The 16392-nt window shown below is 38.0% G+C and overlaps 1 protein-coding gene across 5 annotated transcripts in view; it reads right to left on the reverse strand.

The window, feature by feature from the left end:
• Positions 1 to 16392, reverse strand: part of LOC129770219 (neuronal synaptobrevin) — a 59103-nt gene that overhangs the window by 22660 nt on the left and 20051 nt on the right. For all 5 annotated transcript variants that reach the window (XR_008742057.1, XR_008742056.1, XM_055772917.1 and 2 more), the window contains 2 exons: positions 3446 to 3581; positions 3208 to 3366 (listed from right to left, as the gene is read on the reverse strand). Coding sequence is in view for 3 of the 5 variants with exons in the window: in XM_055772917.1 (XP_055628892.1) it covers positions 3208 to 3366; positions 3446 to 3581 (295 nt within the window). In the remaining 2 variants the exon portion in view is untranslated. The remainder of the gene's footprint in view (positions 1 to 3207; positions 3367 to 3445; positions 3582 to 16392) is intronic.

Genomic DNA, 16392 nt, shown 5'->3' on the forward strand with positions numbered 1-16392 from the left:
TCGGATAAAAGTTCGAATTTTGAGAATGAATTTTGTGTGTGTGTGGATTTTAAACGGTACACCCTTTAGCTCCACGTCAAGTTAGAAACACTCGTTAGAAGTTTTCGATATTTAATATGTTTATATCGCTGCGTAATTGAAGGTCGGAAGCCGCAGCGACGACAAAAACAGTGCCGATCGTATTTAAGGGAGGACCCTACTCTGGAAGTTCGAAAAATAACAGATTTTGAAGATGTTTTTTTTCCGGATGTTTAGTTCAAGTTTTTTTTTATATCTGTATTATAGTGACTTTCAACGCTTTTGGCCGGTTCGTCACTTTTACTTCCATTTTTGGAAGAATGTCGGGAGTGAGAATTGAACTCGTGATCTTCAGCGTGAGAGGTATGGATGTTACCACTACGCCAGATTGAGTGTGGGACATTTTGGCGATTGGTTAACCCATTACTTCCCAGGTGTAGAAGAACTTGATCGAAATGGCATGAAACAACAAAAATGACAGATAAAATGACACTGACACAAAAAAACGCTCTTAAATTGTCATGTGGTATCATTGAAAATGCGCTTAACGCTTTAGTTTCATCAAAAACAGTTTTTCAAAAACAGGCATTTTTGCGTATTAAATTTCATACGCTTGGCACTAATGGGTTGAGGTATATTCGAAGATGTAGTTTTTTTTATGCCAACATAGTGATTATTATGCTGTTGGCAGCTGGACGCATGGATGCTCTCTCTAAAACTGGTAGTACGTTTTTCTCAGAATCTAGTACACCGATCTGCCTTAAATTGGCATGTAAAAATGTAAAAATTAATTATCTAAGTTGTAACGTAGCCGTTTTTTTGATATCTAAATTTTTCAATTTGAATATGTGAGGCACACGAAATTAGCTCGCGAATTTGGAGAAATCACCATCGGGAAAAGGCTATGCGTGGGGTTGCATGAATTTTCACCGCTTCACTCCTCACTTGCACTGCCACGACTTGGTACACGGCCCTTAACCGGAGATGCCAACAACCGCCAACAGATGTCATTGACATGGGCAGTAAATAACAGAACAGGTCCGAAAATGGGAATTCGGACCCGGAGTGATGGATCATAAAGGTAATGACCGTGTCGAGAGGTTGACGACCAAGATTGAAAAGGTATAAAGGGGACTTGAAAATAAACCCGATCTTGGAGAGTTCTCGCGCGTGAAAGCCTATTGTTCGCGCAGAGGATAGAAGAAAGTCTCGTGGAAGGAATTGGACAAAGTTCGAGAAACGGAGAAAGGAAGACGGCCAACGAGGTCTGGAAAACCATCCCTCCTACAACCCGAACAACGAGACGTCACAACTTCAAGGAGAATGTAGGTTGAGGAAGTGGGTGGTAAGGCAACGTAGGATAGTTGCAAATTGTATGTAAATAGATTGTTCAGATTTTGAATGATAAAAAAGTAAACAAATTCATGTATTTCAACTGTAAGAAAAAGCTGCTCGCTGATGGCATATTGATCCTCATAGCTCTCACTGCTGATGCAGTCTTAGGTTTGCGGAACGAATCTAGAGATCTCAGCACTTTGGTTTTTCGTATTGAAAGGATGTTTCACGTTGTTTTTTTTCTGGCCAATTCAATAGCCAGACGGCTCTCAAGATTAATCAGGTGATGGCAAAATTCCTGCTTCTTGTCCGGAGTAAACACGAGAGTTTTGATCCCAGCTTGGTGAGCATTCACGGGAGATGTATCAATGAGCGTTGAACTCTGAGCTCTGCTAGGCTTTGCTATTGACATTCCCTTTTCAACGTTGGTTTTGGCTGATTTATTAGTCCAGCTCTGCTTTTTTGTAATCCAAATATAAACACGAGGCATTCACAAAAAGTAAGGACGCATTTTTCCTGTTAGTGAAACACAAAACAGGTGTCGGTGTTACCCTGACTGAAGGTGTAGGTGTTACCCCGAATGGACTCGATTCTGTTTTGTTTCAACAGTAAAGTGACTTCTGCATCTGAAGGGTGTCTCGAAACGTAAGAAATGGCAAGTGTGTACGGAACATCGGAAAAAATTGCAAAAAATACTTTTAACTGGAAAAATCATGGAGTGTCGGTTTTACCCTGATTTCCCCTACTTGGTTAGACCGCGCGTCAAAAGCAAAATAGACCCAAAAGAAGCAAACATCTTTTGGTTCGGCATGGAGAATGTGATTTTGTGACCTCCAGAGGGATTTTATCCCGGCTCAAAGTTAAAGAAAACAGACATGGTGTGCACGAAAATTTAGTAATTGATACAAAATCGACAACTGAACCACTTAGGAACCAACACGCTCGATAGTTGCAGCGCGATCGTTATTTTTTTTCCTTCAAAGAGCGTTGCGTGACTTTTGCGCCACTCTGTATGGTATATTGGAGAAAATATATTTTTCAGTAGAAAAATTATCGAAATGGTTGTTTATCATCAAAGCCTAATACATTTAGCTATAATAAGTACGAAAATTTTTTGGACACGCGGTACCATGAACGTTTGAATTATGATAGGAGATTTATCGGGAAACAGAGACGGATTCTTCACTAACAGTTTCTATCCGTAAACGTGCTTTTCCGCAAACAGATGCTCAATAATAGCCTAATATAACAAATTTACTAATTTTTTCAATCGTTTTCCCAGGATCTTTTATCGCTTTCTGTCCATTTCATTTATGTTCCTCTTTCTGTAGAAATCTTTTCCATAAAATCATCAAATCTGTAGTAATAGATCTGATAACTTCGGCTATTTCGTACCTTCACCCCCTATATTAACTTTCGTAGACAGCTATATTCCCATTTTCTTATTTCGTACGAGGAACCCACTTACCGCCAGGAGGATGGAGAATGTTTATATCCAACAACGGCTATTATTTCGAATATCAAATACTCATCTGATATATTTTACCATAAAAATACGTTTAAATTAAACCAAACTCCCAAAAATAACAAGATAGCTCCCACAAATATTGTATGAACCATTTACGTGCAATGATCCTAAAAATAATGTTTCCGTTGAAAAGAGTCTAGAAAAAGCGAAAACTTCTAGAGGAGTATGAATGGAAAATTTCTACGGTATCGGTCTATTTCAGTAATTGCCATTGGTAATCGGAGACAGAAGATATTTTGAACTACAAATAACCGTAGTTGCGCAATAAACGCCCACTCGCTGGTTCGTGCAGAATGCAAACAACGTAAACAACACCCAACACTAACTTTTAGGTTCTGCAGCCAGAATTTCCTCTTTAATTTGCCGGCTTGCTGTTCAAACTGTGAGGCTCCCTGCTGCAGGGCATCGGCTCGGTCGTCCAGCTCCGACAGTTTCTGATCTCGTTCCAGCACCTTTTCGACATTCGTTTTCATGATATCCACAACCTGTTGGAGGGGAAGAGTTTTCGTGAAACCATCTGACCCAGCACACACCCACACAATATGTTCTAGGGGTGATACTAACCTCATCGACCTGTGCCTGTGTTTGCTGCAGCCGCTTCTGTGCCGCAATCTGCTGGGGAGTTCTTGGTCCGCCAACAATTCCATCCGCCCCAGGCTCTCCACCCGCTGCGCCCGGTGCGAGTCCGTCTGGAGCTGACCTGATGTTTGATAAACGGAATACAGCCACAACAACACAGAAAAAAAGTTAGTAACCGTCTATTTATTCGATGTTATCATGAATTATCTGTAACTATATTAAAATTGAACGCAATTTAAAAATGGTTTCAAACAAAAAAACGCCATACCGACCTATACTTTTAAATCCATCGCTAAACCAATTATCACGTTGTGATTTCTCGTTAAATTTTTTTCTCTTTTTTCTGATCCAGCCACATTAGGAAAATTTTGCGCAGTAAAAAGTATGGAAGTGTGCTTTAGCTGTTCGTACAGAGCGAAGCTTCAGCTACAAATAGATCTGTAACATCATGAAAGATGTTGTTCGTTGACGTCGAATGTATTTGTTTGCCGCTGCTGCTACTGCTGCTGGCAGTCATTCTGTGAATTGATAAAAGCACCGCCCACGCTTCCCTCGTGTAACACTGGGCAAGCTTCGAGGAATGTGTTGGTGTGTTTGCTTTGCAATTAAATTAGTTTGTTCAGAGAACGTGTGCACCTGGGGATACCTATTTCCAGTTACATATTAAGCTTGTATTTCTTTCCTGATCAAGTAACATTAGCCTGAATGGTTTCTTCTGTGCTCGCGAAAGGTTAAATATTAGCTTGAATGAGTGCTTTTGGCAATATTAATTCTCACTACGACAAAATTGCAAAATGAAGACAAAAGTCTGTTTCGAAACATTTTGTCATCTTGTCTTGTTTTGTCATAGTATAAAAATATGCGAATTTTACATGCAGAGAACAATCTCGTAATCTTTTGGCGATCTAACGCAAAACGTAAACGATCGGTGAGACATCTGGATTTTGTTTTTGAACTAAGAAAATGATGATAATGTAACCTAAAACTCAAGAACAAATCACGTTTTGTTTTACGATGTTTTACTTCCGGGCTTTCCAAGGTAATTCTCACATGCAGGAACCATTCATTTTTCAACTTGTTTTTGATTGTGCTCTCGAATTTCCTTTTTTAATTTATACATTGTTAATATTCATACAGTTTTCACTACTGAAAGAGGTAAGAAAATAACACATTGTATATAAAATTGCGCAGAATTAAATTTCTTCCAAACTCATCGCAATCAAATAATCTTTAATGATTATAACATTGTAATTTATGGAAAGAACTACAAACCTTCCATAAACTCACATTGCAAAATTCAAAACCATCATCACTTTCACCGCAGCGCCGCCTAGGTGTAGATTTGTATGCTAGATCGCCAACAGACATTTGCGTTTGCTACTTTCTTGTTCTTCTCGGATCAGATGTTGTATACATAGTATGGGAAGAGGTTATGAAATGAACACCCTAAGGAATATGCCCTTTTACTGTGTCCACATACCGCTACAATCCCCGTTTTTAGAAGAATACTCTAGCGTAACTCAGTGTTGTTCAAGATATTGAACGATTTTTACTATAAAAATAAAAATCGTCCAATCGAACATATTTTTAGTTTGTGGTTTAACTGTGGTTTAACTGAACTGACCATGTGGTGGTGGTAAAATGAACAATTACACCTAAACGTGATAGATTTATGCGTTGTTTCTTATCTAAATTTGTTTAAATCATTATTGAAATAGTACTACATGGGCTGAAAAGTTTTTCAACAGATGGTGCCACTAATAAATGAACAAGATTCATTTCAAGAGGTTCATCTGTCACTAGCTTATGTGTGTTCACAAACTACAGTTGTTTAAGTATCACCAACTGATCATTCGTATAGAAAATCGAGAAAGAGGAATATCGTATTTTGATGAAACATTGTGTTTTGATGGGTAAAACTTCTGAACAATCAAAGCAGTGGTTGGCGAAATGTTATTCGCCTTCTGCTCCTTCGAGAACGACAGTTTATCGGTGGTTAAGTGAATTTAAAATGGTAAAATGGACCGTATAAGTACCGCAGATGCACCTCGCTCTGGAAGGCCAAAAGAGGCTACGAATCCAGAAATTATAAAACAAGTACATCGACTCGGTTTCAACGTTCGTAAAGTGAAGTTACGCGAGTTAGTTGAGGCCATGAAAAAGTTATCCGCGTGATGGGTGCCAAGTGGGCTGACCGTCGACCAAAAACAGCGGCGCGTTGATGATTCAACAGTCGATTTGACGTTGTTGAAGCGTAGTCGAGTGGATCCATTACCACACTCCTGAATCCAATAGGTGGTCTGCAGAATGGCACTGAGGCATATTTCGAAGACTTAGACGTTTCGTAATCGAAATGTTCAAAACTCGCAATATCAAGTGTATTGTCCTCGGAGGAAACTGTGTTGAGGAATGAATACAGATTTGCCCAAAAGACGATTGTTTTCATTGAAAATTCCGGGACTTTTCAGCCCATGTAGTATGTACACTAGGGTGGCAGCGAAAATGGTGATGTCAAATTTCAAAAACCGACCAACCGACCACATTTTGTTTATTGTCCCAAAAAAATGATCTGTGCAAAGTTTGGATTTTCAGCCAAAAAATGCCAATTTTCGAGATGACACCAGATCTCGACGTTTCATGCATTTTTAAGTCATTTGGCATCGAGAAAAATATTTCGATTTCCCAAATTTCCTTTACTCCTCCCTTGGACGATTTTCAAGGATAAAAAAATCTAAACTTTGAGCGCTTTGAGGCACCCCTAAATCATGTCCGATTGAGCTGAAACTTTGCACAGATAATTTTTTTGGGCCAATAAACAAAATGTATACGGTCGGTTTTTGAAATTCGATGATGAATTTTTTTCCCATACATTCATTGCCACCATAATGTACACGTAAGAAATACGTCGAGCTTTTTCATCAATTTTCTAATACGTACAAAAACGTAGTAAGAAACACAATGTTTCGCATAAAGAGGCTGGGTTTTGGTTGGGGTATCATATTTTTCCAGGTTCAAAGCCACAAAAGGAACCCCTTGAAGAGTAACATGTGATGAGATATAAAGGGTGTGTCACATCAAATTGCATCACGGAAAAAACGCTGTAGAAATTTAATTTTTAGGAATTATATCTTCAGCTTTCGCTTATAATCAGATAAGAGTGTATAGATCACGTTGGCCATGCTTCACTGTCAATTTTTCGTCAATTTGGAAAAATGTCGTCGAACGAAAAAGAGCGTCGTGAATTAATCCTGTGCACTCATTTCGAGAATCCGGAGTTATCACATCGGGACATCGGTAAGATGCTGGGAATCGTCCAATCCACGGTCAGCAGAGTACTAAAACGATACTTCGAGAACCATAGACCGGAAGGTGAAGAACGGCAAAAATGGATGCTCCGTCAGTGAAAAAGATCACAAGCGCGTAGTTAAGCAGTTTAGACGTGATCAGAGAAGTTCGGTCCGGGATGTCGCCAATAAGCTGAATTTGTCAAGTTCATTCGTCCAACGGACCAAGCAGCAGGAGGGCCTGCGTACATACAAGGTTCAGAAGACTCCTAACCGTGACAAAAGGCAAAACATGGTGGGGAAGACGCGAGCCCGGAAGCTGTACACCGAAATGCTGACGAAGCCGCATTGCCTGGTAATGGACGACGAAACCTACGTCAAAGCGGACTTTCGTCAGCTGCCGGGCCTGTTGTTCTTCTCCGCAGAGGACAAATTCAGCGTTCCGGAGGAGATTCGCAAGCAGAAACTATCCAAGTTTGCCAAAAAGTACATGGTGTGGCAAGCGATCTGCTCTTGCGGAAAGCGGAGCGCCCCCTTCGTGATGACCGGCACGGTAAAAGGGCAGGTTTACCTTAAGGAGTGCCTACAGAAGCGCTTACTACCACTATTGAAGCAGCGCGAGGGCCCGACCATCTTCTGGCCGGATCTCGCTTCGTGCCACTATTCAAAGGACGTGTTAGAGTGGTACTAAGCCAACGGGGTCACCTTCGTGCCAAAGGAAATGAACCCGCCCAACGCGCCGGAGCTTCGCCCAATAGAGAAATATTGGGCGATTATGAAGCAGGCCCTCCGGAAGAACCCAAAAGTTGTCAAATCGGAGGCGGACTTCAAGAGAAAATGGATTTCTGTTCTAAAAAACTACAACTTGACGTTGTACAGAACCTTATGGACGGGGTAAAGAGAAAGGTGAGAGCATACGGGCTTGGGCTCGAAGTATGAATAAAAATAAAATGCCAAAAGTTGTTTAATAGTTTTTATTTTACTGTCTAAAATTTTCAAAAGGATCGGTCTACTGGGCGAATTTCTACAGCGTGCAATTTCCGTAATGCAATTTGATGTAACACACCCTTTATCAGTTTCAGAAAACATAATATTGCAGGTCATTCATTATCCAGTGATGGCTTATTTTGCCCCAAAACAACAAAATAATTTCTAATGCGAATTAATCGCTGAAATCAAACAAAATATCTGTTTACCTCTTCTAAAATATATAATTAGCTGAAGATAGCAGGTCAGATAATTTTTCGAAATTTCAGAATATCTATAAGTCGTTCAAACTGACGATTTGTCGAAGATATCAAATCGGATAGAATAAAATTTTCGGAATTTTTGATATTTATTAATTTTATTCTTCGAAGAAGTTGCCTTCAGTAGTTTTTACATCGATCTCATAGCGATTCAAATTTTTGCGATAGCAAACAATTTTTATTTTGAGAAATTCAATAATTCGGTCATATTAAAAATGTGTTTTTAGTTCTGCCTTAATTTTGTTAAAAAAGAAATGTTACAGGACAATTCCGGAGAAAAGCTTTCGAGCCAAAAACTGACGCTAGATCGATGAGTGGGACACACGAAATTGGCGCGTTTGGTTCGCGCCAATTTCGTGTGTCATCGTGTGTTCGCTAAGCGCGATGTTGCGTGAATTTACACCGTTTCGAGCCCCACTTGCACCACCACGACTTGGTACACACACCTGGTTAAAAGCATAATTGCTATGGATGGTTAATATATCAGTATATATATATATATATATATATATATATATATATATATATATATATATATATATATATATATATATATATATATATATATATAAATTATCAACTTTAACCGTTTGAATACGGGGGAGCGCGATAGCGCTCCTCTTGTTGTATGCCAGAAGTGCAAGGAGCGCGATAGCGCTCTTCTTGTTCTATGTTATTATTTTTGACTTCGCACCTCTTAACGTAGGATTTCGTCTTTCGGGGATATTTTTAAAGAGAACTTCACGCGCTTTGTGCAGCAAACCATAATTTTGAATGAAATTGTTTGAATATTATTTTTCATAATTTAAAAAAATAATTTATATATAAATAAGGGAGTTTATGTTAGTAAATTTTATAAACCTCACTTTTTATGTGTTTTTTTTCCTATTAATACAACTTTTGTGACCTAATCAGTTATCTAAGCTCTTTAGTATTTTTTTAAATATACCCAAACTCATCCGCATTTTTGGCATATGGTAACAAAAATCGCTCCGCACTCAAACGGTTAAACGGTACAGTCGTGGTGAGGTGTTTGTATGAAGGGGTAGTGGGGGTAAATTGGTCATGGGGGGCAAAGTGGTCACCTGCTTGTTTAGTAGTATAACTATTGACTATAGATGCCATATTGATTGATAGTCACTTTATGTTTGAAGAATTTAATGACATGACCTTTGAGTCTTTGTATTTCAGTAAAGCTGTCGCATGTCAAAATACAAATAAAAACATAAATTACTCTCTCGATAGCCATTCGGCCGTAGCTCTGTGCGCATGGTATCTAAGGAATTTCTCGTGAAATTTAGTTTATTTAAACTGATATTTTGGACAAATCATCAGTTTGGACGACTGTTCACATATTCTAGGAGAGGTGAACATATATTTTGTTTAATCTCAGCGATTAATTAGCATAGATTTTTTTTATTGATGTTTGAGGGCAAAGTGGTCATAGGTGAATAACAACTTACAATGTTCTGTTTACTAAAGCTGATATACCTCAACACATTCTGCTCTTGAGGAAGATCCTTTTGTAGCTTTGACCCTGGACAAATATGCCACTCCAACTAAACCAAGCCTCATTATGCGGAACGTTATGTGTTTCTTACTACGTTACTACGTTTTTGTATGCAAGAGAAAATTTAAATTGAGACTCTAGGTGAATAGGCCAAGCTTATTTCATACATGTACCTACTATATCAAATATGATTTGAATAAATTTGGACGAAAAAATCGCATAAATCTATCCTATTTAGCTTGATATGTGCGGGTGACCACTTTGCCCCCCACAGGTGCAAAGCCTTCAAAAAAAAAAGCCGTTTTCTATCTTGAAGAACAATGAGTTTAACTATAATATTCTTCGAGAAACGGGAATTGAATCGGTATGTGGGCGCTGGAAATGGGCATATTCCTTAGGGTGACCACTATGCTCCCACTTCCCCTACCACAAGCTAAATCTCAATTGCAAAGTCATCGATATTTCTGAGGTGTTAGCGGAGATAGAGGACCGTAAACGAACTGAATATATGTTCATTGAAGTTCAAGTGAACAATAACATATTTCTTCTCCGTGTTATTTATTCTCCCCCTCGAATAAACTGCTCTGTCTTTTTGAACCATAAGCTTTCAGAATTGTTTCTTAATTACTCTAATGTAATCTTGGCGGAAGATTTCCACACTAACTTAGGGGATCCTGGCGTTAGTTTTTGTTGCGTTTCAGAAAATGATTGATTTACCGTCGTCAACAATTAGGCAACACACTTTTATTCGAGTGGAAGTTCATTAATTGATTTATTGACAACAAATGACACTGATTTCGTACTAAATTTCAATCAAGTTGCTGCTCCTGGTTTCTCTCAACACGATATTATTTTCTCATCCCTTAACATAATTCGTAGTGATGTAGGTCATCAGAAGTTTTTTAGAGATTATAATCGCATTGACTATTCTTTGTTACAAACCACGCTGACAAATTTTGATTGGTCCCGATTATATAGTATTACTGATTCCGACTTAGCTCTTGACTTTTTAATACGAATATGATAAGTTTCTTTGAATTTTTTGTCCCTCTACGACCAGTGAGGACCAACTCAAGAGCAAAGTGGTTTAGTAATGATATATTGAACGTAATGATTGAGAGAGATGTTGCATACAGACTTTGGGTCACTACAAAAAATTATATTGTTCACATGCAGTTTAGAAGTACTTTCTTGGAATCTGCTAACTCTAGTAAAGAGATGTGGAAAAAAGTAAAGCATTTGAATGGTGTTACTAATTCTAATAACAGCATAAAGTTTAACAGTTCTCCTGATGATGTAAATGTATTTTTTGGTGAAAACTTCACTATAGACTGCGAATTACCAGCGATACCACATGTGAACGCTGATGGTTTCAATTTTCTCCTTGAAGTAACTTGGAAATTTTGTCGGCTATTTTATCCATAACTTCCAATGCAATTGGCTTAGATGGAATTCCCTTAAAACTTATTAAGCAAATCCTGTCCTTAGTTATAGCCCCAATTTCCTATCTGTTTAATTTGATTATATCAACTGGTAAATTTCCTCGGGTGTGAAGGATCTCAAAAGTAATTCCAATTCGGAAAAAAGCAACAGGCACAAATTTGAATAACTTTCGTCTCATTAGCATCCTTTGCTCTTTGTCTAAGGCTTTCGAAAAGATCCTTAAAAACCAGGTTCAAGAGTATATAAATCGATTTGACCTGCTCAGTCCCTACCAATAAGCTTTCCGATTAGGGCACAGTACAACCTCTTCATGGCTTAAAGTACACGATGATATACACAAATTTATTGATAGAAGGGGAGTTGCATTCTTACTAATGATTGACTTTGCCAAAGCGTTTGACAGGGTTTCTCAAGTCAAACTACTGAAAAAATTATCCCATCAGTTCGGATTCTCTCGCAAGGCTGTACATTTTATTAAATCGTATTTAAATGCTCGTTCTCAGGTGGTTGATATAGATGGTAAACTCTCTGCACCCATCAGTATATTATCAGGTGTACCTCAAGGATCGGTGTTCGGTCCAATTTTATTTTCTACCTGCAGGATTCACATGTTTGCAGATGATGTTCAATTATATCATTGCTCAATTGAGGCATCTGTCGACGAAATGATCTGTTTAATCAACAATGATTTGAGAAATGTTTCGCTATGGTCATTAAGGAACCTTCTTCCCATAAAATCTCTGAAACGAAAGCCATGTTCATTTCCAGACGGCATTTACTTATTGAATTACCAATCCTAGTAATTAATAATGATATTATTGAATGTGTTAATAAAGTTTCTAATCTCGGTATAATTTTTCAGCGTAATTCAGAGTAGGATTCCCAAGTTAACTCCCAATGCGCGAAAATCTATGCCGGACTGAGACATTTAAGACTTACGGCTTGTATGTTATCCATTTCAACAAAAGTGAAGCTTTTCAGTACACTTTGGAGACCACACTTTTTTTACGGACTAGAATTAATTTTGAATGCCTCTGCTAGTGCATTAAATCGCTTTAGTGCATTAGATTTTAACTTGTCATGTAACTATGACAGTGTAAGTTACTTACAACAACAGCTCTTGGGATGCTCTTTTTTCGAATTAATTAAAGTTAAAAATTTGTGTTACTTTATCCAAAATTACTCATCAAGGTCCAAACTACCTCTCTGAAAAGTTACAACAATTCAAAAGCTCTCGAGTAAGACCCTACATCGTACCGCAGCATAACTCCTCTCACTACAGTAGTACCCTCTTCGTTCGTGCAATTACTTTGTGGAATCAGCTTCCAACCAACATTAAAACTATACAATCAGCTGCAAATTCTATCGTGAATGTATGGAATGGATAGGCAGAAGGAATTAGGCGGAATGGAACGGGCATCAATGATATATTTAATTGTTTAATTGTTTATATGTATGTTTAATTATCAGTTTAGATTTTTTTATTTAAAATAATGTGGTGAGAACAACATAGACACCGATTGTTGAAATTTACAAGATAAAAAATCTTGCTACACAAGTATAGCAATGAAAATGAATAAATGAATCATGGATTTTATGGTAAACTCCAGCTGAAGCTAAGCCAGAAGACGGAGGGAAAGGTGGCTAAATCGTGCCGGGTTTTGGGCCGGAAGGTCGGAGACGTAATTGACGCTGGATGGCAACTACTGGCAGGGAACCATCTACTTCACGTCCCCAACCAAGGAGGTAAGCTTCGACGTGAAGTACATCTCCCACACCCAGTTCCCAAAGGAGGAGTTTATGTGGCTAACTATCAGCGAAAAGATGTTCAAATGTCAAAGCCGCTCTTCTTCCGTTGGAGACGGGGAGATTTACAGCACAAAGTACCTGCAGAAGGTTGCCTCCTTGATCCAAAAAATATCATCCGAACGAGGATGTAGTGTTTTAGCCAAATCTAGCCTCCGCTCATTACGTGAAGAAGTCGCTGGAGTAGCTTCGAAGTCTGCCAACCCTTTGAATGTCCCCGTCTGTTGGAATACCATTAATTCAGTTCGATTGAGGGGTTTCAGATCGAAAGATTTTGTAAGATAATCTTTGCATGGATTCCATCGCATTGCTCGATTCCTAACAATAAGAAGTTTTATGGTAGCTTCGATTTATTGCATTTTCCCAGAAACTCTAGAGGGGTACAAACAGTCTTAGGCGACATTTCTTAAACGTTAGATATTATCAAGAACGTTCGCTCACATAAAGCGTTCGTGATTTCAACACCGAGTGTAACCTCAGAATGTGAAAAACTGTTATTACCATTGTGTTGAAAGGTTTTGCACGCGAACCACTTCTCTCAGCATATTTCGCGCTGGGTGGAATGGTTCATGAGCCTGTTGTTCCAGCCGGTTTCAGCATTCTGAAAGGCATTGAGAACTGATCAGTTTTCACCCAAAAAGAACACATCACAGAAGTCCGTTTCACGAATTTCGAAAATGCTTATCTACATAGGCAACATCTGAGGTACAAAGCCACATTTTAAACAGAAGTTCTTATACTCCTTCTAGACCATGAAAGGCCGAGTCTTGATTATGGTTTTACTTGTAATGCTTGTTTCTGAAACAAATAATGTTAACAAAAACATATTTTAGAGATCCCATAATACCTTGTGCTTGACAAAATTATTAATTGTAGGCAAAATACCGAGTTGACATTGTCAGGTTGATGTTTTGAATGTTGCTGGTAGGGTTATACTGCCGTTCTACGCATAGTTGTCCCATGTTTCAAAATCATCAACTGAGAAAAACGCATTCAAAGTTTTCTAGTATATTTGTCTACCAGAAGCTTTAAGCATTTTGGTTTAGCAATACACTGGATTTTTCATTAGCAGAAAACTATTTTTTTATTGAAATGTGAAAAGAACCCCTCATTTCTATCAATTGATCTTGGTTACGGGCTTAAAAATTCATGGGGGGGGACAGTTATGCCAAGAATATCAACATGGAACAATTGAACCTTATGTTGTTTTTTGAAAAACTGGAAACAAACAATGAGTTTTTTCGTGTTTCTCCGAAAGATTATGCTTGAAAACATCATTTTATGAAGAAATGAGTGATCTGCAATACTTTGCAGAATATAAATCTCATTGTTATTAGACATTCGCTAACAAGTGTACACGTGTTCTGTTAAGCTTCTTTTTGTAATTGTTTGAGAATTTTTTCGTTCTTCCAAACCAGGAATGAGTACATCAGCCCTGCTGGAAGCGTGACATAAAATTCTTGTGCTTGTACAAAAAATACATGATGGGACAGTTATGAATAGAATATCAACATGAGACAATTGAGCTTGATGTTGTTTTTTTAAAAGCCGGGAATAAACTATAACTTTTTTTGTGTTTTTCCGGAAGATTAGGCAAAAAAATATCGTTTTGTGGAGAAATGTGGAAATTGTCAAAAATTAACATGGGACAACTATGCATAGAACGACAGTATATGCGTTCTTTCAATTTGACATGTATGTGTATTTTTTTATTTACTTCAAAAATATTTTAGTGTCATTCTGCAACAAACAAATAAACTTGATTGTTCAGCGTGTTAAGGATGTCAAAATTTCCCTAGTAACGAGCAAAGCGAAGCATGTCGTTTGCTTGTGGAAGCTTATGCTTCAGCAGTGAAAAACAGTACTTTTTCATTTGCGTTGACCAGGTAATTTCAACAGAAACAGCGGTTATTGTTAGTTTTGTGTGTATCCCCTTCGTAGTTGAGTTGATCACTGAAGCTACTGCGTGATTCCATTTGTTTACGTTCCGAAGCAAGCATGAAAGCTGTACGCAAGCTAATTTTGGAATTGCACTCGCAAAAGTTCAAACTGTGTGACATTTCCAGAAGTGACAACAGTTCAGAATGAGTCGACGCTTTGTCTGTCGTGCCTTGAAAAGGTTGAAGGGGTCTGAAAATGTCTGATACAATGGAGGCTGTAGAAATGTTGTCAGGACGAAAAACGTGACTGAGTTTTTGGTCCGGCATTTTATTTTGAGATGAAACACCTTCTTTCTCTTTTAGGATAGTCACAATCAGCAAAACGAGCGTGTATTTGCCAACAGTCTTACTGACATTCTGAGTGATAAACTTGTTGCATAACGCTTTCTGGATGTGTCGAAATTCATGGTTCGGGCAGAAACTAACATAAAAATTAACATAAAATATTACATCGAACAGGTTTTGAGGAATTGTTTGCTTCGAGATAATCCAAATTACTCATAAGGCAAAGAAGACACAGGCGTGGTGTGCAGAAAATTTGGCCGATGCTATCTCTAGCGATGAATTGCCGGCATTTTCATCAATTTTTTTTTAATCTTTTTGAGCGCGGAGAAAATTTTGTGAGCATATACCAAAAATAAGGATGAGTTTGGGCATATTTATATGGACCGATGGATGGGTGTAAAAATTATCGAAAAATAGATGAGTAATAAGCGATAGGATCTAGATTTTTTCAGTTTGTACCCAGAATATATTCTCGAAAGGCGAAACCCTTCGCTCTCCGTGGTTTTAGCGTGTAACAAAAAGAGCACTGTCGCGCTCCATATAAACATCTAGAAAGTACAAAGGAACATAATAAAGACCAACTCATGGAGATTTTGATCAATATTCCAGGGCAAATCCTTCAAGACATGGTGCGAGCGTCATCTTTGATGGATATACAAAACGTTTGCACAGAATTGTTAAAGAAAAAGGTAACTTGAACTAGATTAACCCTTTGCACTCGAAGTTTTTTTTCATTCATATTATCAGCAATTCGAAGCAATTTTAGTGAAAAGATAATTTTTACATGTAAGGTAATGAAATACGCATTGAAATAAAAGCCATCGTTGTATGTTATACCACTTTTTCTTAATTGTTGATGAATACAAATGTCATAATATATAAAAACCAAACAAATATAAAATTCTTACATTTCATAATTATCCAAAGTGTGATACCTCTCGAAGTAATTGCCAATGTGTAATCTGGGATTTTCTCACAAAAATAATGGGTCTGCCGTCTTTCGCCCGAAATTGTTTCACACTACACAATCTTGTTTGATCCCAGAACGTATAATGTGTAGTTGTTTGTTGAGCCTGCCCTCCGTATTTGGTGTGTAAGTATATTCTCAAGATGTGCTGCTTTATCGAAAATTCCCAATCAATTGCTCCGCCAACAATTTTCCAATTTCAATAAAATACTAATTTGATGCGGAGAAGTTAATTTCAATTCATAGTTTTAATTTAGAAAACGTGCTCATTTCTCTTGGAACCAACTATTCACTGACGCTTCCCTAAACTGGTAAACGAAGCTCAGTGCCGTCTACGCGGATTATCGAGAACATAATAATCCGCGAGCCGCGAATTGTTTTTTTTTATTTTCAAAAGGAGTGAAAAAAGATCTGGTGGATACTAATTCGAGTTTGAGCCACTGTATTCTG

Source organism: Toxorhynchites rutilus, chromosome 2 (genome assembly GCF_029784135.1).
Source record: "Toxorhynchites rutilus septentrionalis strain SRP chromosome 2, ASM2978413v1, whole genome shotgun sequence".
Classification (NCBI taxonomy): domain Eukaryota; kingdom Metazoa; phylum Arthropoda; class Insecta; order Diptera; family Culicidae; genus Toxorhynchites; species Toxorhynchites rutilus.